Here is a 24,298-nt window from a genome sequence, read left to right as displayed (position 1 = left end):
CACATTTGTAGATAGCCTATTATTTCTTTCTGATTTACCATGCCATGGCTAGGCCTAACCTACTCGTTGTCATGCTAGAACCGTTTAGTGTTTGGTTACTAATTCGTTACGTGTTACAAAATACAGGAATATATGAATGTATTATAATTCATATAATTAATACAAGTATGTATTAATAATTATATGTTGTAATATGGCCTATGTGACATTTTCGGGATAGCTATCCCGTTTACTGAAAGCTATCCGTTCTGATATAATAATAAATTGAAGCTTTTTTAAAGAAATGCCTTGTATGCTCAAAGTGTTGGAGGCCTTCCTACTCTCAAGAAAGGAAACTTTGATATTCAAAATGTTATTCACAGTTGTGGGCAATCAACATTTGACAAACAGTCACTCCTCTAACTCCTGGTTGTCTAATAATTTTTCAACCATTGCCATATTAGGAATAGGAACACATTAAGCTACACATAAAGCCCATTACCCCAGCAAAAATACGTATTTCCCGTGACAGAATAATCAACAACGAATATAATATTTTCGGAAATAAAAAATCCTTGACCAACCACATCCCTTAGGATTTTCAATTGATAAATAAGAACTGTGTTATTTTATGAAAATGGTATACTTGACTGAAATATAATAACTTTATTTAAAATTTTAAAATTGCACACTTTATGCACCAAGGGCAAATGTCTGAAATAACAGCTACATATCCTTTATATGTAATGTCAGAAAACTACTGTTATGAGTTCAGTGTTCTTAAATTACAGCACATTATACATGATAGCCGCTGTATTTCCACTGTAGCCAACATCATTATTGTGGGCTGTAGATTATTTGCGTCTTTGCAAAAGTTCAAGGTAGAGCAGACAAACTGTATCACAACATGATCAATTCAAGCATTTCACACATTGACAGATCATCAACAGATTACAGTAAACTGTGATAAACCAGTGCCATAAACCAAATACACATGCACACACACACATGCACACACACACACACACACACACACACACACACACACACACACACACACACACACACACACACACACACAGATGCACAAACACCCACAAAGCTCATTTGATTTATCATAATATGCTTTATCTGAAAAGTAAGTATCTTATCTCCAGATAAAGGGAGGAAAGAGGGAGCAATCCATTCAGTGGTAGAGAGAGCGAGGAGGATAATGGGAATGAGCTACAGTATTGGCCCAAAGAGAAAAAAAAGGATTGCAAAGTTTGGATAGATAGGACAGAAAGACAGAGAGATAGTATGACAGAAGTGTGTGCTGTAGGTGCAGTATACAGATGTTCTAATAGACAGATGCTAAGGTGTAAAATGAGGGGAGACTTTTGTCGGATGTATAGGCCTACTGTGTCTCAACTGCTGCAGCTAAAAAAAGGACTACAGAGACATCTACACTACAGAGACGTACGGAAGGAATAACAAGACTCATGGACCAAGAGAAGATGGGACCCTGGAAATCCTGACATGTTTTTAAGGACAAACACTATTGAGTGAGAAAACAGTGAAGTTTTGTAACAGGGGTACTGTAGGTTTGGTAAATACTTTGAATTCTGAGTATAGCAACTATTCATTGACTGTAATGTGACTATACTTTAATATAATGTTTTTTGTTTGCAGTGACTATGTATCTGTTTGTGTGTGTGTGTGTGTGTGTGTGTGTGTGTGCGTGCGTGCGTGCGTGCGTGTGTGTGTGTGTGTGTGTGTGTGTGTGTGTGTGTGTGGGTGTACTGGTGCCAAGATATTGGTTCCAGTTAGTAGTTGTTGAATTCAAACTAAGGCTGTAACTTTATTTTAAAGTTATTTTATAGATTTTGACTTACATTTTGTGGACAGTGGTGGATGAACTTTTGGAGCAAGATTTTATTTTGAGGGTAGTGGTTTTGGGAAATATAATCTTATGTAAGTCAAGATTTGATAAGCTGTCAATCATTGTACATTATAAAACGTTTGGGTCATTTTTTTGATTAAAAGTTAGATATTCAATTTCCTGAATACGAGTCAACAAATCTTCAGTACATAGCCACACATGATACAGATAGATTGTGGAACAGATAGTCCTGCAGCTGCAAGAGCAATTAGGGAAGTAGGGAAGAGGACTGAGCCTCCATAATCCGACCTCGGCCACATGCTGCCACGTGTCCCACCCCCCGGCACACACCCACACACCCACACACCCACTCACCCGCACGCACACACACACACACACACACACACGCACACGCACACGCACACCCACACCCACACACACACACACACACACACACACACACACACACACACACACACCAAATTATACAATAGATGGTACAGTAGATAGTCCAGATCAGACTGAGTTAGATAAGAGAAAGAGCAAATGAGGGTGGAAAAAGAGAAAAACAGAAAGATAGGAGAGGAGAGTATGAGATAGGGACAAGAGGAAACAGAGGGAAGAGGGGGAGGGCAAGAGATGTATGGATGGAGAAAGAGAAGCAGGTGAAGGGGTAGGAGGCAGAGGGTGGAGGAGGGTCCAGGCCATGTCTCCACTGACACACTGCAGTGGTTAATCCAGATTAGAGTGTCTAAAACGAGTCGGCTAAATCTGCTGGCCAGCCAGTAATACAGAGACTGCTGTCAATCCCAATCACTCACACACACACACACACACACACACACACACACACACACACACACACACACACACACACACACACACACACTAATCTCTTCTCCGCAGACCTGGTGCACCACCAGCGGCTCAGGACAACAACACCCCATTCCCCATCTACCCAGTCAGGAGATTCCAGCTGGCCCCACAACACTGGAGCCCCATGGATTCACCCCAAGAGCGTTTACACATGGCAGGTCAAACCCAGGGACAAGTCTATGTGTCTATAGAGTCTCTACACTGGGAATGTGCCAATGAATTAATGAAAGAAATCTTACAATTATTGGCCACATTTCTTGAAATAATATTCAGCTTTTAAAAACAGTTCACACGTTCCCCTAAACAGTTAACACATTTTCCAAAACACCACATTTCTTTTACAAAATGCACTGCAACTTTAAAAATGCAGTACAGAAATGAATCAGTTCTGTTTGTCAACCCTAACTCAATTGAGTTGTGTGTCTTATGTAAAGAGTTTTGTTAACTGGTTTGCAAAAAATGTTACCGTGCTGATGTATGAGCAATCGAGAAAAACTGTAAAAGTGAAAACATACATAATGCAACATTTTCTAATAGCGACAATTGTGAGCGTATCCTTGTAAACAAACAACATTTAAAATAGGTACTGTATGTAAAGGCCAGTGTTTGACCACAACACCAGATTTTAGAAATCGCTTTGTTTGGACCAAAACAGCTGGGACAGGACATTTTGCCATAAGTCTCCTCCACAGCAAATTAAATGCATGTTCAATAGGATTTAAATCTGAAGATTGACTTGGCCAGTCAACAATTTTCCACTTTTTGGGCCTGAAAACCTCTGTAGTTACTATGGCAATATGTTTTGGATCATTGTCCTGCTCTATGATGAAGTGCCGTCCAATGAGTTTGGAGGCATTTGCTTGTACTTGGGCTGACAAGATGTTTCTGTACACTTCAGAATTCATCCTGCTGCTGCTGTCAGCAGTTACATCATCAATGAAGACAAGTGAGCCAATTCCAGTGGAAACCATACATGCCCAAGCCATAACACCCCCTCCACCATATTTCACAGATGAGGTGGTATACTATGGATATTGGGCAGTTCCTTTTTCCTTATCTATGGCACAGTTGTTTTGGGTTTTTTCTTAATAATGGTAAGCATTATTCGGTAGAAGTCTTCCTTGGCCTACCTGGCTGTTTGCTCACCAGTGCTTTCTTTCCTTTTAGTGATGTTCCAAACTGTTGATGTTGGTAGGTTTAAGGTTTTGGCTATGTTTCTGTTTTTTTTTTCGTTTTTTTTTTCTGATATCTCAGCCTCATAATGGCTTCACTGACATTCATTGATGCCTCTTTGGTCCTCATGTTCACAGACACCAATAGCAGACTCTAACCCTAACCCAAAGGCAAACACAAAGCCTAGAATCAATAATAGACATTAAGAGCTCTCTTATGACAAAAAGAAAGAACCAGAAACACCTGTCAAGCCAATTGTCCCATCACTTTTGGGTACCCTGAAATAGGGAGCTATGCATAAAGTGTTGTAATTTCTGAATGGTGAAACCAATATGTACACCAATACCATCAAATAAAAGCTGAGTCTCTACTTTAACCTAATAGTAATTGTTTGATTTCAAATCCAAACTTTTGGTGTAGATGCTTCACTGTTCCATTACTTATGCAGGGATACTGTATATGTGGGCATCTCTGTGTGTGTGTGTGTGTGTGTGTGTGTGTGTGTGTGTGTGTGTGTGTGTGTGTGTGTGTGTGTGTACGTGTGTGTGAGTCAGAGGATGTTGTCTGAGGTGACAATCTAGATGACTGATTGTAGTGGACAGTAATCCTGCTGGGAGATTAGACAGGTGGTATTAGGTGAACCAGGAGTGTGGCACAGCTATTCCTGAACTGAAGGAATATAGACCAACAGGAACTCTCCACTGTATGATCCCTCACAATGTACAAGACTCAATGACGCACATGGGATAGCAGAATCATTCTAATAATGTGTGAGATGGTGTAGCCAACACTACCTACTATAGCTGACACAGAGCTAGACACACACAGATAGGTTGCATAGTTCAATACTGAGGTGTAGTCTGATATCTACGGGGATCTACAAGGTATAGTTTGCCAATACAAAAACGTATCTTGTCATATTGCTGTGTTTCATCGTAGTACAACACCAGCAACTGTGTATTGGTATGACCCTGTGGTGTGGGACTATGGCTAAGATGATGTAGGCCTGACAAACACAGTGAGTCTGATATTCAATCAATCAATCAAGTTTATTTGTATAGTGCTTTTTACATAGACAAATCTCACAAAGTGCTTCAACAATATGATCTAACACCAAATCATAGACCTGCAGGAGTAAGCCAAGGAAAAAAAATTCCCCAGATGGGTGAAAAATATAGGGCACAGTGGCAAGGAAAAACTCCCTCAGAGGAAGAAACCTTGAGAGGAACCAGAATCCAGGAGGACCCATCCTCCTCTGGCTGATCAAATGCTGAACAGTAGCAGTAACTAATGTGGAATGTGGAATATGATAAGTACAAGAGGACAATAAGATTAGAGGCTGTTGCAAACTGAAAAACGGATACATTAAACAGTATGAGAGAATCAGCATAAAGCAGGTGGTCTGAGGCCCCCGGCACATCTAAAATACATATAAAGGACAAGGACAGCGCCCACTTACACCGTATCTACCCTGTGCTGGATGGACTGTCCTGGAGCCCCAAAATTCACCACCATGGTGTCAGCAGTGGAATAGCACTACCAGGAGGGCATTGGAGTATGCCACAGAGGCAAGGCTTGAGGAAATAGTAAAGTTCTGGGCCAGAGGTTATTTGGGACATGCTCCCTGAGGAAGGGGGTGGAGTGCTCTTAGTTGGCACAACACCAACATCATCAAGATTACCTCTTGGTGTAATGGCTAGGGTTATGGGTCACCCGAAATAAAACATTGACATATATCAAGGACTCCTTGTCCTCTTGCAGGTGGAGCAGATGCGTCTGTCAAGAAGATTGAGTTTGTGCTGACCCCTAGTGGTAGCGTTAACGAAGTGACATTCTAGGGCATTTGTGGATTTAGCTGCACTGCACTGCACCGAACCAAAAACAGTATGTAGTGACCGCACTCTCTGGGGCGCGGGCCAATAGAGCACGCAAATTGCTCGCTACACGTTGCAAATTTAGTAAAGATTTTCGAATCGATTATTTAAAAATTGGTGGTATTTCAGCAGTTAACTTTACTTTACAGTTATTTCCTGTTCATTCAATATGCGTGTTTCTTTTCGATGCCTGATTGGTTAAATCTCGATAACTAACACTGGCTGCACACTATGTCAGTTAAAATATCTCGATGATGATTTGCTAAAATGTTTACAGTCTCTCCTGATTGGTCAATGGTACTGACAGCTTCTCCTACACCAGGATGTGTTGAATGTGGAGTTGGTGTGGGTGTGAAGGTCCGTGTGGACGCCTTGGCCATATCTCATAGAAACGTGTGTTTGATACATAGCGAAAATGCTGCGGGAGGCTAAAGAAGCGTGCCCCTTTGTAGAGGACAGTTTCAGCCGCTTTTTATCCCAGAGTAACATGTACGGACTCTGTCAAGCAGGAGAAAATGAGCTACTTGCTGCTACACTGAAAGGCAAAGTAGTGTGTTTCAGGTACCAAGACCTCCAACAGAAAATCAGACCTGTTGCCAAGGAGGTTCAATTCACCTACATACCAGGTGAGGCCGATCAGAATACATTATTAGCAAGGGCAAGTCATGGATTTAGTTGTAAAGTGAAAACCCACCCGTCATGAAATAAACATTTTATTATGTGTATCATAATGTGTATCCCTATGCATTGGTATGGTATCCATGCATGTAGGCAATGCACAATGTTATCTACAAATGTCATCTCCCTCACAGTTGATGCAGAGATAGTATCAATAGATGCTTTCAACAAGTCTCCGCCAAACAGAGGGCTGGTCGTTGGCATAACGTTCATCAAGGTACGTTTCTCTTGTGGGTACAGGGATGTCGGAGACGGGGTAACTTTGTAATTGACACAGGACTCAGTTGTAACTGAAAATGTCTTGTACATTCCCTTATCATTTGCTTGGTGATGTTCACATCCCTCCATCTTTTTTTTATTTTTATTTTTTTTTTACCTCAAGGACTCTGGTGATAAAGCCACTCCATTCCTCAACATTTACTGTGACTATGAGCCAGGGTCAGAGTTCAACCTGGAGTCCATCGCACGTAAGTCTACCATTGCTGCAACTTACACAGAACACACAGTCTGACTTTCACTGTATTATTTACTCTGATCCCCATTAGCTGCCGCCTAGGCGATCAATAATATAATAATATATGCCATTTAGCTGACGCTTTTATCCAAAGCGACTTACGTTGCAGTGAGTGCATACATTTTTCAGTATATATGGTCCCTGGGGTCTAAATGAAAATAAATAACAAAAAATACAATATGATCACATTACAAAACTGCAATGACTACAGAACAACAACAACAACAACAACAACAACAACAACAACTGACAAACACAGTGACTGTGTCATATGAATGTGCTGTTTCATAGAGAGCTGCCTGAACCTGGAGCTGCAGTTTACACCCTTTCAGCTTTACCATACAGAGTAAGTACTACACACAGTGACAATAGTTTGCCCCCTTACAATTGTACTACCCAGTTATTAGACTCCATTACAACACAGCAGTACAAGTGCACAATGTATTTCGTGAGCCACTCAATAAAACAAGTCACGTTTACACGATACAGTTGTGTGCAGGCTAGAATAATGCTGAATGCATAATAACGATAATTAAACTATGAAATAACGACGATGGGTGTTCCTCACTAAGTTACCGTGTTATAGCATTTCTAACAATAGTATTACATTGTTATAGAGTGCAGTGTGGAGATGGATGCAGTGAGACTGTGTTTCTGCTCAGTGGTCACGACCAGAGGATTCACCTCTACAAGGAAGTAAGATGATGTGTGTGGGAACTTGTGTGTTTGTAGTTTGGGGTGATTGGGATGATTTGATGAACCTTTGGGGATGATTTTATAAGCTTCTTTTTCTTTCTTTTTTTTTACTGTGTGATGGGAGACTACATTTTTAACATTATAGCTATCTAGAGTGACCCTCTCCTTTTCCTGCCAGAATGCTTCACTTCACCAGTTTGAAGAGCAGCCAGTGGAGAGACTCTTCCCTGAGCTACAAGAACTTCCCAGCAAGTGAGTTATTGTTGTTCTCTGTCTCTAGGGTGTGTGAGTGAGAGAGAGAGAGAATGTGTGTACATTTCTGTATCTTGTCTGTCTTGTGAATCTCTCTCTATTTTTCTGATGTGTGTGTGTGCCTCTCTCTCTCTCTCTCTCTCTCTCTCTCTCTCTCTCTCTCTCTCTCTCTCTCTCCCTCTCCCCTCCCTCTCTGCAGTGTGTTATGGCTGGATATGCTGAGTATCCCCGGGGGACGTCGTCTCTCTGCATTTGGCTGTCAGAACGGTTGTGTGGGGCTGGCTCTGGTGGACCAGACTGGACCTGGTGAGTCAGAACGGTTGTGTGGGGCTGGCTCTGGTGGACCAGACTGGACCTGGTGAGTCAGGATATGGCGCATACACTCACCGGTCACCTTACTCTGACTCTACCACTACCCCGACTCGCACTCTCTTCCACCTTACGGTTAATCCTATCATTGTTTCACAGTGTCTTGACTTCAGTGACAAAGCAGAAATGGTCATATTGATGTAATGATTTACAAAAAAAATGGAACCACAAAATGACAAAATGTCTGTGTGTGTCAGAGGTTCTACAGAGTTGGCGCGTGCAGCAGGACAGTCCCATCTCCACGGTTCTGCTCTTCCCACTGCACTCCCGGGCTGAGCCGGACCAGGCCACTGACAGAGTCAGAGAGGGGGAAGAAGACAGTATGTATAAGTTGCCTTTGGCTGCGTTTCATTCAAAGAAGTTGTTCCCTGCCCTCTGCCCCTGTCTATCTTGGATCTGAAACATGGAAAAGGCTCATTGTTAATACAGTTTTATATGCACAAAGGGGAGTGCTGATCATGACAGTCATTGTGAAAACACAGTGTGACTATAGCATGTGATTGATTCATTGAAGACTAGTGCATTTATGCCTCCCCCACTGTTCTCAGGTGTTGAGATCGAAGGCTACAATCTCCTGGTAACCAGCACAATAGAGATGGCTGTCGTGTACAGGTCAGTGTCAGCAACTTATTAGAGACTCCTGCATTTTATTGAAGTGAGCTTTCATGCAGTCATACTTTTGTATTTACCTCTAAGTTAGAGTATTATACTCTCGGTCAGGATATTATATTTAGTGGTGGTAATTGTGTCCACTGAGTTGCAGTACGGTCTAAGGTCAGTGTGGTCTAAGATCATTGTGGTCTAAGGTCAGCGTGGTCTAAGGTCAGCGTGGTCTAAGGTCAGTGTGGTCTAAGATCATTGTGGTCTAAGGTCAGTGTGGTCTAAGATCAGTATGGTCTAAGGTCAGTATGGTCTAAGGTCAGTGAGTGGTAGTATGGTCTAAGATAGTCTAGTGAGTGGTCAGTGTGTTGTGTTCTCAGAGACGTCCAGGAGTACGGTATGGCTCGTCCTGCATGTCTCTCAGAGAGTGACCAGTGTGACGCGGTGCTCTGTGCGCTGGTCATAGACGTGGACTTTGACGGACAGAAAGAGGTGCTACTGGGAACCTATGGACAGGTCAGTGGACTGGACTTCTCATAAAGGACACTACAGCTATGAGCAGAAAACATCACTGTGTTGGAGTGAGATGACACAATACAAACATTGTTCAAAGTTCACATTGTGACCAGGATGAAGCAGGGCCGCCTATACCTCTCTGCCATACAGGAGCTGCTTTGCTATAAATTCCAGCAACCAATAAGAGGGACAGGGGGACCGTTCCAACTGCTGTGGAGGCGGAGCTTCAAGAGTCCCTTGCTGTCCATCATCTACTTGGACCTGACTGGGGATGGGCTGAGGGAGCTGGCCATTCTCACACTAAAGGGACTGCACATACTGCAGGTAAATTCACATAAAGCCAAAGCGCAGTGCATACACTGTACTAAAGGTGCATATGGCAGTAGACCATATGGATATATTAAAGACACATATGTATCATCACTTCCTTTCATCCCTCTCTCTACTTCTCCATCTGTTCTCCTATCTTCCTCTCTCCAGCACAGTCTAACCAGCACTGCAGATTTGGTTCTTCAGAGACTGGCCAAAATGGTTTCCATGCTGACTACAGGTTCCGAGGTCCAGCCAATCACAGGTCAGGAGACTGAAGAGAGATGTATGGCAGCCAGTGAGAAGCAGGCACCATCAATTTAAGAACCACCTGTACATTTTTGTAACCTGTGCCAACAATACTGACAATTTTACGATGATGCATTCACGCTTTAGGTTTCAACTAGTTTCCTAGTTGCTCCAAGTGTATATACAAGTTGACAATTTATTTATTTAATCGTGATGTTTTATTCACCAAAGTCGTCTACAAAAGTACATCATAAATTAAACGTTGAAGGTGATTTACAGTAGGTCTACTGCCAGGAACATTTTGAAACTTGCTATGTCTGTTGCCAGGACTCCTTATCTGGAAAAGATTCACCAACCGTCTGTAACAATTCTGAACATATGTTTGTTTGTTTACTGTTTAGAGAGTTTTTGTGATTACTGTTGCAAACATCAAATTAAACATTCCAGTATTATCATTATGTAGATTAGGGTCCTATAGATCTAGAATTTTGGAGTGGAGAGGCAATTTTGCACTGCCACCAAATCTGGAAAAGATTCACCAACCTTCCATAACAATTCTGAACAGAAGTCTGAGAGAAGTCTGCCATATGTTTGTTTGTTTACTGTCTAGAGAGACTTTTTGTAATTACTGTAGGCTACACTTCAATACCATTGCAAACTAAGACAGACATCAAATGAAACATTCCAGTATGATCATTATGTAGACTAGGGTCCCATAGATCTAGAATTTCAGAGTGGAGAGGCAAACATTTGTGAAGCCAGCCCAAGGTGGATGCTGATCCATGTGACGTCAGCTTGCCTCCTGACAGCAGAAGATGCCCCCGCCGCCCGTTCACCTCCTCCCTCACCGGTCAGCGGCAGTGTGGTCCACTTGAGAGCTCTCAAAAAAAAATATTTCCCTCTTACACTCAAAGACCTCAAAAACAAAAGCTGTGCTTATCAGACACCGACATGCTGCGGACTTACTGTACATGTTCATCCCGGAAGATGGCGTGAAGATGACAGAAAAACAAACATTTTTTTAGCAATTGTTCTGCTCAAATCTTCAATTGTTTACCTGTTTCATAGTTCGGCAGCGAGTTAACACACATTATGTTAAGCGACTCTAATGGGATTGTTTCGTATGAATAACTGGCAAGAGGATAATTACTGAACACAAAGCTTTTTAAGTGACAAGAGCGCGCTAATGAATGCATTTCACTCAATGGATTTTTATATTTAGCTTCTGTGACGCTCGATCAGCCAACAGTCAGCGAGTCGAGAACAAGCTGGACCGAATGCGCTGTTCATGTCATTTTGGTGTTGCTGAACGGGAAAAGGTGAAGACATTTTAATTCAAACCGGAGAAAACTTGACCATTTGGCCACAACTCGCTTTCGCACTCCATGTAATGTGGTGAGGGCGCCGTGGAATAACGCAAATTGAATACAAACTGGTCGGAAAATGATGGCCGGTGGAGCAGTTGAACAAAACGGGATTTTCTCGAATCCTCACCATCACAGTCAACAACAGCACATGGAGTCGGATCCACTCGACTCCCGTAAACGACCGCTGGAAACTCCGACCGAAGAGGCCAGTTGTACCAAGCGCACAAACACGGGAGGTAAGAGAAGAGATAGTGGCCTTTATCGACACCTTATCAGCACATTGTCTCCTGCGTGTCGAACTGTAACTCATGTTGCAGGGCCTCTTTGATGTGAATGTTTAATTTGTCATCACCCCATATAATTTAATAGAGACAGTTTAACAGTGAAATGTCACAGCAGCTGTTTTTGGTGCAATATATCACTCATTGGTGCATTATAGATACAACATAGGCTACTTATATGTTGTTCAAGCATACTCTGTTTCAAAGCATTGCAACTTTAACTTGAATTACACATTTTTCTCGGATACATCACACATATGCCTGAAAAGAAGCGATTCTGATTGCCTTGAGTGACAAGAGTGAAGTGATAGTTGGCATCTGTCAGCTCTGAACCCGATCACCCCTTTATGTTGCACATCTGGAGATTCAGTATGACGTTTCCTATTTAGTGGAAAATTGATGGAGTTGAAGGCACACGCTCTGTGTGGGGTAGTTATAGGAATTGAGAACAATACCATCAAGCAAAACAACTGACATTTTAATACAGTTGAAATATTTGGAGAAGCAACACTCTGCGTACTGTAAATGTAACTTTTGATCCTTCTTCCATGCTGTCCCCTTATAATTGTATATGTTGATTCCTTTACAACAGAAATCAATATGCTCTAAGTCTAGGCCTTCAGAATCGATACGCTCTAAGGCTAGGCCTTCTGTATCACAGGCTCTTCTTGAAAGCACTGGTTTCCTGAAAACATTTAGATATGAAGCCACTTTTACGACCACTGTAACAGTTTTATGTTTTCAACCTAAACCACCATGGTTTTACATCCCCTTATGCCAGCTCCAATTGCAGCACCAGCAAACTGACAGACCAGAGTGTCACACAAATATACTACCTCCCTGGGACAAACCTATTTGTGTTGCTTTCTTGTGTTAATATATGAATTGATTTTGTCATTTAGATGGAAACACACAAGTACCCAACCCAAACAAAGAGCCTGCAATGTGTTGCGCACATGCTTGCCAGATTCATCTAAAGAGAATAGTGACATTTTAGTTATAAGATTGAGGGTGTTTGGGATGGTGATGGTAGATACATTAATCCTTGTCAAGGCAAGTCTTGTCTCCAGCTTTTGATCAGTATGCGGTAGACCAGCTCATGGGGACCACTTATTCCATGTGTTATGGTAATAGTATGTCAGCAGAGAATACTCTGTATTATTCACTATCTGGTGTACCAGTTGGCTTTGTCTGGCTTTCGACTATAATTATCAAAGAATGCTATTAGCTAAAACCTGATAATAACAACCGATAACTAGTCACAATATATCACTACAGTAATAACCTGTCATCACAGGTAACACATTAGATGAGATGGAGGTGGAGAGACCAGGTCTCACCTCTCTCCTTGTAATGAGACTGTCTGTGAAGTTAATCTCTGTGATATAACACTGTGATGAGCAGACTAGAGCCCTCATTGTAGACTATTACTGCACAACCTCTACAACTGTCAAAATATATATAATCTATTAAGTGTGTTTTATAGTCAAGTCATGTTTTTGTATGTTAAATCATTATCTTATTAGGTTTCACATATATTTATAATATATGTGCACTGTTACATATGTATATCTTACGTCTTGTTTGGTAATTGGTTTAGTAAATCCTTCTAACCATTACATACCTCCTGACTGTGTCTGATATTGATCATACGGTTCCTGTTAAACATTAACATGATTGGCAGTTACCATAATGGGCAGAAGCACTGCTATTTACTGCTGTGCGTCTACTTTGCTTTCAGGCACAGGTTGTGAGAATTACAGCCAAACTGGATGAGGAGGAATAGCTTCTTTTTTATCAGCAGTACCTCCTCTCCTCAAATTGAACATCTCTTTCATTCATCGCTCATGCTAATTTAGACAGTAATTACCCATGTCCTGAGCCCCTGTTGCTGGCTCGCACCCGTTTTCTAAGCCTGTGTAGCTGTAGGATTAGGTATGATATGGTAATGTTGCTAATGGAAAGGTTGGCACAGGAATGTGAGCTGGTGGGGTTTTTTGTGAGAAGGACACAGGTGCCCTTGCAGAGCGATGTGACGTGAGTGGACTGTGAATTTGCCAGGTGGCAGAGAGAAAAAGAGAGCGAGCGAGAGAGAGAGAGAGAGAGAGAGAGAGAGAGAGAGAGAGAGAAGCCTATAGGAAGATAATGCTTATGTACACCGGTGAGCACTGGCGACACAATGAATGTGATTGGTTTATGGGTTGAATTTACTGAAAGACATTCGTCCAGAAGCTTATGGGCCTCTGTAAATACTACAGTTCTGCTCTGTGATTTAAAGACATTGGGTATTAATCTTGAAAATGAAAGCAGTTAGGCAAATGGGACTTGTGTTTCTAGAGGTTCCCTGGAAATGGCTATTGAGCGGAGCCAACCACCCCCTCCCCTACTCTACACACACACACACACACACACACGTAGGATACCTCTCTATAAGATTTATAGGCGTAGTGATTGGTTTCGTCGCCCCCCTCCACCATTCTGCGGCACTGCCATTTGCAGTGGTTGATGAGCCCCCCCGCCCTCTAAAACATGGCCGTCTAAGGGAAAGGGGGGTAGGAGAGGAGAGGAGGGAAAGGGGGGTGGCGTTCGGCGCGCTCTCTCAGATCACTCCTCTCCTCCTCCACCTCCTCCATCATCCACTCACGGCGTCCACACACCTCTTCATCCATCGCTCAAGGTCACCCCACGCTCTCTCCCATTTAACACACAAACCAACCCCATGGCTCGTTTCGCCTTTGTCATTTTCCACTAAAAAGGAAAGTGAATGGGCTGCTACGCTTTATAGTGCTGCGTCAAAAGAGGCGGAGTGGGGGAGAAAATTCCATTTTTTTTGGACAGGCATTGGGGGGTGGGGACATGACGCGCTGGGGGGGAGGAGGTTGCTGATTGGCCAGGCGAGGTGTCAGTCCTCCACGCTACTGCAGACGGACGGGCCACTCGATGAATATGGATGAGAGCAGTGAAAAGGGTGATGCGGCAGGGAAGACCCCCCCCTTCAAACCGGTGCAGGCTTGAACAATGCGTGGCGTCTTTCACTGAAAACACTGAGAGCCTGCATTAGCATTTTCTCAGACAATTGAGGCTCTGGCCAGCTGCAGGCATGGCTTGGATGCTGCGGTGAAATCTTTTTTTTGCACCCACTGATGTATTAGACCTTGGTGAAAAAGGTTGACCGGCCGCATTCCTCAACGCCACCATTGCACCTATGCCGAGCCTAATGTTAAGGTACCCTTTAGAGATTGTGCCCCGGCATTGATGGCGATCTGACAGAGGATTTTAACCAGCAGATCTCAGAATGGGTAAGAGCCAAACTCTTTTTGTTTGACTTGTTGAATTCATTTATCATGCATAACTCTTTGTATATCGTGCACGTAAATCTCATCGGTTCATTATTGCACGTTTTGTTCCGTCGTCCTTGCTGGCTGTCAGCGGCAGGTTGGTCTATTGAAATGCAGAGTGGGTATCTGGAGGGGTAGTGAAGAGGAGGAGGGGGGGGGGGGGGGGGTGGTCACAAGGCATTTCCTCCTGACCCACCCCCCTTGAGTGATTTCACTAAACACGTTTGGCTCAGTGTCCATGTCTCTCCTCCAAGCCATCCCTTCAGTATTGGATCGGGGGGTTTGAACTCACACCCCACTGGCTTAGCTCCCCAACCTGCCCCACTGCTCCCATTCCCTGGTGAATTGCAGCAACAGATTGCCATGTTTACTCTACCACATGACGCCATTGAAACCTGTTACTGTGATTTCAGACGCTAGGACTGAATTAATTATTGACTAATGACAGCAAACGCTGCTGTGAAGGCAATGGAGGGAATCTCAGTAGCATGCTCTCCTGCTGGGTTACCACTGGTTTAAGAGACATAGGGGTTTGTGCTTGCCTGCCAACGGCGGTCCTACAGAGGACGGTTTGACTCTTCGATCCCCATTGTTCAGATTGTCTTGACTGAGTAGCCTTGGTAACATTTGTCCTCTGCCAGTATCACAGAGTCTGAAGCTTAATGAATACAATACCAATGTATGGGCCATGATCTTTTCTTTTTCACCAAGGTCATTTATTGTCATACGCTTTTTTCCTTGAAAGGGGGAGATGTCTGGAGTATGAAGCAGAGATCCAAGCCGAAAAGGGGCCTTAAATGAATGAATGTGGTTCTTGTCATAGTGTGATGCCGTTATAATGGTTTCTCTCTGATTTATAGAAGTACTACTGATGTTCTTGGAGAGTCATTAGTGTGATTTACAGCATATATATGTTGATGGGGCTCACCATGTTGAAGATGGAGAGAATTTTCATTGAAATGTAGAATACAGAGTAATGCGTGAGCAGCAAGGAGGGTCCTTTGGACCAAGGTAACTTTAATGTAATCTAATTGACCTGGGGTTTGAGAAACAATAACGTCATTGCCGTATTCGAAAGCGTCGGTGACAGCTTTTCAAGCAAAACAATCAAAGCCCAAATGGAACATGAGAGGCATATTAATGGAATCAGGAACATAGCTGACATGTAGGCTGAGTGTGAAATCCCTGGATGTCACAGTGTCATGTTCATTAAGATGTGGATCTAATGAGCGCATTACAGAGGCAAACAGAAGGTCAGCCTTAGCATAGGGAGATCTAAGTGTGCAGACCTACATCCATCATCCCTGCCTCTCTGGATGAGCCCCCACATTTATCCCCCCCGCATGAAGCAAAAGATGTGACGACACTCACAAACCCAAAACCTTGGCATCATTCAAAAATTATCGCTATCATCATTATATAATCGATATCGCCATCCATTTCAGTGCTGGTTTGTATTATATAGATTTTTCATGTACATAGATACGGAGTGGACAGTACTTTAAACATCCATTCGTAGTGGAATGACGTCATCCTTGCTGCTAGTATGGCTACTGAAGAGGTCCCAAAGTGATGTCATTCCATCGTAAAAATAAATGTAAAAGAAAATGTTGATCATTTTTTGGTACATACCAGCATGTATGACAAATGATTTACTATTATCTAGATTTTGAGGGTAATATTGGGATATGTCTGTCTTTTATTTTGATAACGTATGTGTGGCGTAGCACACCCAAGTGTTGGTTATATTCACGCAACATCCAATCCCGATATGTGGTTGATTAGTTTGTTCTGGGTTAGTCCTCTCACTGTGTTAGGGTTTGTCTGGATTGACACACACTGCTCACTTTGCTGCTGAAGTCCTGATTAAGCCACTACATATAGGTAGAGGAACTTTCTCAGTTTAATGGAAGAACAGAATGTTTGGCTGGCCAATCCTTTGAACTGACTTGCTGTCAATCACGGACTGATACAAAACACTGTAAGCCATTGAGACCCCTTCCGAAATGGAGGAGATAAGAGTCAGTCTTGGCAGTACCCACTTTAACAAATCTGAGGGATTTGTGTCCCATATGCTCTCATCACTTCCACTCATTACTCAGGATCACACTGTATTGGATTTCATGCACTGCAAGCATATGACCGTTTTATGTGTTTCTACCATACATAGTCCTCTGTGAGTAATATTCCCTATTACAATATGTCATTTTGACATTTTTCTGATGCTACTTGTGCTTGCCCTTGTCTCTCGGATTGATTAATGATTGAAAATGTTAGACGTGGATTGATTTGAACCTTGAATTAAAAATTTTGTCAGAGGATTCTAAAAGGAAACTAAAACTCCTTGAAAACAGTTAAAATTAGACCTCTGCAAACTGGAAAGGAGGTCAGCATTTACTCCACAGAAAATCTGGGACAGAACACAGAACGTGTCACCAAACTGATAAAATGTGGGACTGGAGGCTACAAAGATTGACACTCAAAATGAAATATAACCCTCTAGATACCTCCCCCTCAGCATGGAAGTTTGACAATAAGATATGTGGCTACCTACTCAAGTGTATGCAATGCATGTGACAGTTATACATTCCTATTGTGAAATATTGAATCCAAGAGTGAATAAGAATACATAGTGAATGCCAGAGCAGGCGTGTTTGGGGGGCGTCTAGGTTGCAGTATGGTGTATATGATGTGTAGAGCGTCTTTACTACAGTAGCTCTGACCCCTCTTCCTGCCTGTGCCTGTCTCCCTCCCCAGAGGAGGGTGAGTACTTCCTGAAGGTGCTGATCCCCAGCTATGCGGCCGGCTCTATAATTGGCAAGGGCGGCCAGACCATCGTACAGTTGCAGAAAGAGACGGGCGCCACTATCAAGCTGTCCAAATCCAAAGACTTCTACCCAGGTAAGAGGGCTCCCCTTATCCTTCACATTGTTCCAATATAAAGGCTTAGACAGGTAAGAGTCTCCAAAACCATCATATTCCCCAATTTTCGCCAACCAGGGACTGCAGGTAAAACCCCAACCTTGACACCTGACAAGCTTCAAGAGCTCTCTAGGCAGACAACAGACCCATGCAGATGCTACAGCTGTTATTGACTCAGGAGTAGCATTTAAAGCTACAAGCAATTTCTCTTTCAATTTGGCTGCACTCTTAGCAGGGAGCCAATCCAATTTCTGTGCGAAGTCTGTATTCCCCAGAAGAACAATCATTCTTCATTCTGGTACAATGCAAGAACTGCATTTAATCAATTTCCCTTGTAGCTGCCTGGCTGCCATTTTATTTTGAGATAGAGAGCACATTCTCTTATGTCGAGGACATGTAAGGGTACACTGAAAGCACCAGTCATCGAAAAGGTTCTTATTGGAAACAGTGTGGCCACATTGAAAAAGACGGTCATGTTTTTCAATGACCCCTATGTGATGGAGGTCACAGCTCTCTCTGCTTGGTGCTGAAGCATCTTGTCCTCTAACAGAAATTCCCGAGTCTAAAAAAAGTGTACTGTATGTCCTTCATGCCTGAGGAGGCTTCAACCTGCTGAAATATAACAGGTGTTGAGCTGCTCACTGTTGATTAGGTCCAGATGTCTGATCAGACTCTGATAACTGATGGAACTAAATGATCCCTGTTTTGTTGTACTGGTAACACTGGTTTTCAATCATTTTATACAGATCGGATATCGACTGTGATACAGCGAAATTAAAAGCATGTTGTCAGTGGCTCACAGAGACGTAAATGGAGAGGAATGAGCACACTGCTTTTCCCTCCGGTTTTTTTTCACACAAGATGACTTATAGTAAATTCTCTGCTTGCCTCAAGCAAACAATTATATAAAAATATTACAGAGAGGAAAATAGTTCTCCAGGACTACATTTTTGCCTCTAAATGGCTATCTAGATTATGTCAATGAAAAAGAATCTGTCCCCCAACCTCTGCCAATTCCGAGTGATATTGCACTCTGAAATTAGCTATATGTAGAAAAGAGAGATTATACTGCCCTGCAGAAAACTGTACAACATGGCTCTAATATGGCCTATTTTTCGAACGGAGGAAGGCGTGATATATTATGCTTTGACTGAACCTTGGCAAAGTATGACCAAACCTTGGCACAGAACAGACGCATAATAAACCTATTTTTTTAGGGTCTTCTGTACTTAGAATATTTCCCCCCCGAAAATACTTCTGTTTGACTGGATTCATCAACAAATACAACAGGATGCCGAACATGTAGTAGTTAGCTGTTGCATGGAATAAATAGCACTACTTGTTTAGGTAGGAACACATGAAAGCAGTTGTGCTGTTGTATCCTCTCTCTCTTCCGCTGGGTCATAGATGTGTTGATAGGCCACCACCTGCTCTGCCCCTCCCCCTCCTCATTATTGTGATGAGTGAGGAGAGCAGTTCAGGGAAAGGGTGCTGGCAGGGATTTGATTGGGTGGTGCTAGGGCCCCCCAAAGTAAAATTAAACTACTACACTGCACAATGGGCTAGAACTCCACTCCAGGACCAGATAGACAAGCATTTGCAGCTGTTATTTTTAAAAGACAATAACCCTGGGATTAAAAGACAATAACCCTGGGATTAAAAGACAATAACCCACGCTAAACACATGAAACTCTTTTTTTTTTAACGTTCTACCTGGAGATGCTGCTACTTGTGTGGGCTTTTTTTCTTCCTTTTGAGATTTATCCTTTCTAAATAACTAACTGTAAACACTGAGGAGATTGGTGTTTTACTAGGAGTTATTTCCTCTACCTTCACGCTGTTGCGTTATGTGAGACCTGTGCTAACATGTTATGTTAATGCCATTACACACAGCTCACCCCCTCACCATTTATCAGCCTGAGCTCACTCTGCATACAGTACAACGACACACTGCAGGAGACAAATAGACAGAGCCATGTCCCCCAGCAGCCTGCTCAGCGATAGCTTGGTTAAAGAATCCCACCCACCTTATGTCTCCCATCAGTCAGTGTAAGACATGAGACCGTGAATGGAGGAGCCTTGATGGGATCTGTACAACTGGGCCCTGTTGTGGTGGCCTGAGATGAATGGCTGGAGATAGTGAAGGGTGTGGATGATGCACGATTGTGTGTGAGGGAGGGGACAAGGGGGCAGGCCCAGAAATAGCCTGTTTCAATCTCTCTCTCTCGCTGGATGTGACCCTGCCCCAGCTGTACTCAAGCTGCTCTCACACACGCCAAGTTTCTTCCTCCCCTCCTTCTCTCTCTCCTAATGTTTTTCTTATAGTACTTGATAGTTTAGATAGCTAAATAAGATGGCATCGAGCCGTCTCTCCAGAGTTTTGTTTGCAGGTTTGCCTAGTAACACACTCAACCCAACCCGCGTTTTGTTATTTGATCGCATCCTTAACGACACCTTGCATGACAAAATTACCCCAAGCAGGCCTGCATAGGACATACTGTGCACTCATAGTGTACACGTGCGCTTACACACACACACACACACACACACACACACACACACACACACACACACACACACACACACACACAGTACACAGCAGCTGCAAATAAAGCTGTGTTAGTCTATGATTCGAGGGCAAAAATCTTAGAAGCAAAACTCCAGACTCCCTCCTTTGTGCAGCTGGCTGTTAGCCCAGCTAGCATATAAAGTTACTTACTGTGCTGTACGGACAGATAAAAAAGTTATGATGTCATAGAAATATGGGGCTTATGTTTTCGATTAGCTGAAAAAACACAATGTCTGACCTCACCCTGAAAAATGACACCAGTCAGTCCATTTTGGGTGAAGTAGTTCCATCAAACAGGAGAGCGAGGTTAAGTTAAGTAATCTAATTGAAATGCTTTGAAAACGCCTCTCAGTATTCAGAGGAAAATGCAGATAGTTGTTCGGGCTTTATAGCCCTCTGCAGTTAAAGAACTGCAGTCTAAGGCTTTGGACGGTGGCCACTGGACTCCAGAATCAAGGTCCTTCTTCATTCTGCCTGGAGAGAAGAAACATTGTGCCAGGACTCCATCGTAAGATTAAAGACACTTATTGTTGGTTTTATTACACACACATAACAGATCCCACATTATAGCTGGTCATAATATAACCTATAGTCTAGTACTCAGACATCCTACAGGACCTCAAACCCAACCAAATTATCTGGGCTAGCCCTTGAAATTCTTAGTCTCTGTCTACAATGCCTGGTAGCACATTGAGATACATACCCACAGTGGACTATAGGAACCAAGGGACTATATTATGTCCACACCACATAACTGGTGAAAGACAATATGGTTGAATATCAGGCTTCAGAGATGGGAACAGTCAGTGTTTGGATCTCAGTCAGAACCTCAAGGCCACTTTGATTAAACCCTGGAGTGTTTTCCCCAGACAAGGACTGTGTGTTTTGATAACTCTGAAGTACATTTCCTGAATGTCGACAGGTGCTTATCGGGCAGATGTTTGTGTCACCCAATCCTGTAAGGGGAGATGGAATCACATTATAGGATGGAACACAAATGGCCCAAGCTAGAGCAGTGTTGCCCGGAAACTAACAGGCCAGTCTTGGCCAGCTGGTCTTTCCAACATGAGCGAAGTCCCCTGAGTTAGAAGGTTAGGAAGACTCTATTGCTACCATGGGAAATGTGTCTATACCACACCATCCCTGGAACTGACTGGATTTGACCAGATTGTTGCTCACCAGCAAGTCATTTTGTATGTTTTTAAGAGTCATAATATTCGTAATTGGTAGATGCAATAAAGTTTAATTTGAAGATGGTGGTATGAAAGTACTATGGGTGTATGTGTGAAAAGGAAAGAGAGAAAGAGCAAGGCAGAGGGGCGGGGGGTGGGGTAAGAGAGGGAGAGAGAGTCAAAGAGAAGCATGCAGGCTGTAGAAAGGACACACTGTTGCATCACCTGTTTCCACGGCGCGGCTCCTTAACCATGGCAACGGAATTCCGGTAGGGCCAACAACGGGGGTGTAGAAAGAAGCCTGGAAGAAGCAAGAGTCTATAGAGGGGGTGAGGGGTGGGGGGGTTAGGGAGGACAGACCCAGAATTCCTGAGCTCTGGAAGAGTTACATCATTTAGGAGGAATCCTTTGTCCCCCCGTGGTTTGTTACCCGAGCTTGTCTTTTTTTCTTTCAGCTGCTCTATTCTTGATCGTGTAAATGAACTCGGAGGGAGCTGGAATAGGCTAGCAATTAGCCCCCCATGTAAAAATAAACTGTGTTAACAAACCACATGTAGGCATTTTTGTCTGAATAATATTCTAGCACCAATAACTCTCTAGGGGTTGCTTTGTACAACTAGGAACAAATTGTACTTTATCAATTGTTTGTTCTATATGTCCTCAGCAAACACATTTCAGTCGAGAAATAATTTCCGTCAGCTTCATTTAAACAGGGAGCCCTTCTGATCACTAAAATGTGACATCATGTTTTGTTCCTCTTTCCACACAGGAACCACAGAACGTGTGTGTCTGATACAGGGTACAGTCGAGGCGCTGAATGGCGTCCACAACTTCATTGCGGAGAAAGTCCGCGAGATGCCCCAGAGCGCCCAGAAAACAGAGCCAGTCAGCATACTGCAACCTCAGACCACAGTCAACCCTGACCGCGTCAAACAGGTGAGGCAGTCAACTCCGAACACCATGCCGCTGTCATGTCTAATGACAAGACAAAGTATACTACGTCACATACACAAGGGGAAACACGTACGTTTGATGCTGTAGGATAAGAATGTTGACGTGAGGAGTTGTAGGAGCATGTGTTCACTGGTCACTACATGGCAAGAACACATTTCCAACACACCTTGTCAGCCAGAGGCCTGTCTCATTGGATGTCTAACCCACAGACCCTGGCAGGGTCAGGAAAATGTGAGGGCATGGGGTTATTTTTACCCCTGGTCCTCCACAGTTAGAGGGAGTTGGGCGGCAGCTGCAGCCTAAACCCCTGGGATTAACAAACCGCTGAGTAAAGCAGGGGCTGTGATGGCAGACTCAGTGAGAGATGTCTTTCTCTTTCTCCATAACTCTCTTTCCAACTTCTTAATCTCTCTATTTCTATCTCATTCTCTCTATAGGCTAAATTGATAGTGCCCAATAGCACGGCTGGCCTGATCATCGGGAAGGGCGGAGCCACAGTGAAGGCAGTGATGGAGCAGTCGGGTGCCTGGGTGCAGCTGTCCCAGAAGCCCGAGGGCATCAACCTGCAGGAGCGCGTGGTCACCATCAGCGGGGAGCCCGAGCAGAACCGGAAGGCTGTGGAGATCATAGTGCAGAAGATCCAGGAGGATCCTCAGAGCAGCAGCTGCCTCAACATCAGCTACTCCAACATCTCCGGCCCAGTGGCCAACTCTAACCCCACCGGCTCCCCCTACGCCAACTCAGCCGAGGTCCTGCCCAACGCGGCTGCAGCCGCCGCCGCCACTGCCTCCAGCCTCCTCGGCCAGGCCGGCCTGGCAGGCATGGGCGGCTTCCCAACTGCAATGTCCAGCTTCTCTGGCAACGACCTGCTGGCCATCACCTCGGCCCTCAACACACTGGCCAGCTATGGTTATAACACCAACACCCTGGGTCTGGGCCTCAACCCTGCTGCCGCTTCCGGTGTCCTGGCTGCTGTGGCGGCAAGCGCGAACCCAGCTGCAGCCGCCGCCGCTAACCTCCTGGCCTCCTACGCCAGCGATGCCTCCGGCGGTGCCGGCCACCCTGCCGCGGGGCTCGGGGGCTTCTCCCTGGGCTCGCTGGCTGCTGCCACGGGGGCCTCCAACGGCTACCTGAATGCTTCGTCCCCGCTGATGGCCTCCTCCCTGCTGGCCACAGAGAAGCTGGGCGACGGGGCCAAGGACGTGGTGGAGATCGCAGTGCCCGAGAACCTGGTGGGTGCCATCCTGGGGAAAGGAGGGAAAACGCTGGTGGAGTACCAGGAGCTGACGGGAGCCCGCATCCAGATCTCCAAAAAGGGAGAGTTCATCCCCGGCACACGGAACCGTAAAGTTACCATAACGGGATCACCCGCGGCAACGCAAGCCGCCCAGTATCTGATCAGCCAGCGGATCACGTACGAGCAGGGCGTGCGTGCCACCAACCCACAGAAGGTGGGCTAAAAGGAAAAAAAGATGAAAGAAAGGAAGGATGAAGACAGAGAAAAGAAAGGAATCAAGAGGGTCACAGAGGAAAAAAAGGAAACGTCCAAATATCCGTTCAATATTTCAGTATTAAAAGAGAGGATCACAAAGGAGGAGGCGGAGAGAAAATCAAGATAAGTGTGTGTGATATGTGAATGTGTTTTTAGGACTGAAGTCCTGATGTTTTTTAAAAGTTGTGTCAAGTCCTTTTGATGACGGTGATCAGAGTAAAGCTGAACTGGTCCACTGCCAAGCTGCAGATCCAGGG

The 24,298-nt window shown here is 44.0% G+C and overlaps 2 protein-coding genes across 4 annotated transcripts; both read left to right on the top strand.

Annotated features, from left to right (window-relative positions):
* The first annotated feature begins 6,126 nt into the window (after positions 1 to 6,126).
* kptn (kaptin (actin binding protein)) lies at positions 6,127 to 10,224 on the top strand. Its single transcript, XM_083665415.1, has 12 exons — positions 6,127 to 6,389; positions 6,576 to 6,658; positions 6,824 to 6,908; positions 7,247 to 7,301; positions 7,573 to 7,651; positions 7,830 to 7,903; positions 8,103 to 8,209; positions 8,470 to 8,592; positions 8,821 to 8,884; positions 9,253 to 9,388; positions 9,539 to 9,712; positions 9,869 to 10,224. Exons 1-12 carry the CDS (start codon positions 6,179 to 6,181, stop codon positions 10,019 to 10,021), a joined length of 1,344 nt encoding a protein of 447 aa, XP_083521541.1. The 5' UTR covers positions 6,127 to 6,178; the 3' UTR covers positions 10,022 to 10,224.
* A 1,165-nt stretch (positions 10,225 to 11,389) lies between these two features.
* Positions 11,390 to 24,046, top strand: LOC310818062 (RNA-binding protein Nova-1-like; the record flags this gene model as incomplete). Of its 3 annotated transcripts, none has more annotated exons than XM_083688822.1 (4): positions 11,390 to 11,549; positions 17,690 to 17,833; positions 22,365 to 22,531; positions 22,987 to 24,046. In XM_083688822.1, 4 exons carry the CDS (start codon positions 11,390 to 11,392, stop codon positions 24,007 to 24,009), a joined length of 1,494 nt encoding a protein of 497 aa, XP_083544948.1. In that variant the 3' UTR covers positions 24,010 to 24,046. The 3 variants fall into 3 exon arrangements, with proteins under 3 accessions (XP_083544948.1, XP_083544946.1, XP_083544947.1); XM_083688820.1 differs by having other exon boundaries at positions 22,365 to 22,618; XM_083688821.1 differs by having other exon boundaries at positions 17,630 to 17,833.
* Between the last annotated feature and the right edge of the window lie 252 nt (positions 24,047 to 24,298).

Source organism: Argentina silus, assembly GCF_951799395.1.
Source record: "Argentina silus genome assembly, chromosome: 2".
In the NCBI taxonomy this organism is placed as follows: Eukaryota; Metazoa; Chordata; class Actinopteri; order Argentiniformes; family Argentinidae; genus Argentina; species Argentina silus.
This window is presented reverse-complemented; position numbering and strand designations above follow the sequence as displayed.

Coding starts and splice junctions, on each gene's coding strand:
- kptn (XM_083665415.1), top strand. CDS start 6,179: ATGCTGCGGGAGGCTAAAGAAGCGTGCCCCTTTGTAGAGGACAGTTTC. Junction 7,904..8,102: donor CTACAAGAACTTCCCAGCAA/GTGAGTTATTGT, acceptor CCCTCTCTGCAG/TGTGTTATGGCTGGATATGC. Junction 8,210..8,469: donor GGTGGACCAGACTGGACCTG/GTGAGTCAGAAC, acceptor TGTGTGTGTCAG/AGGTTCTACAGAGTTGGCGC.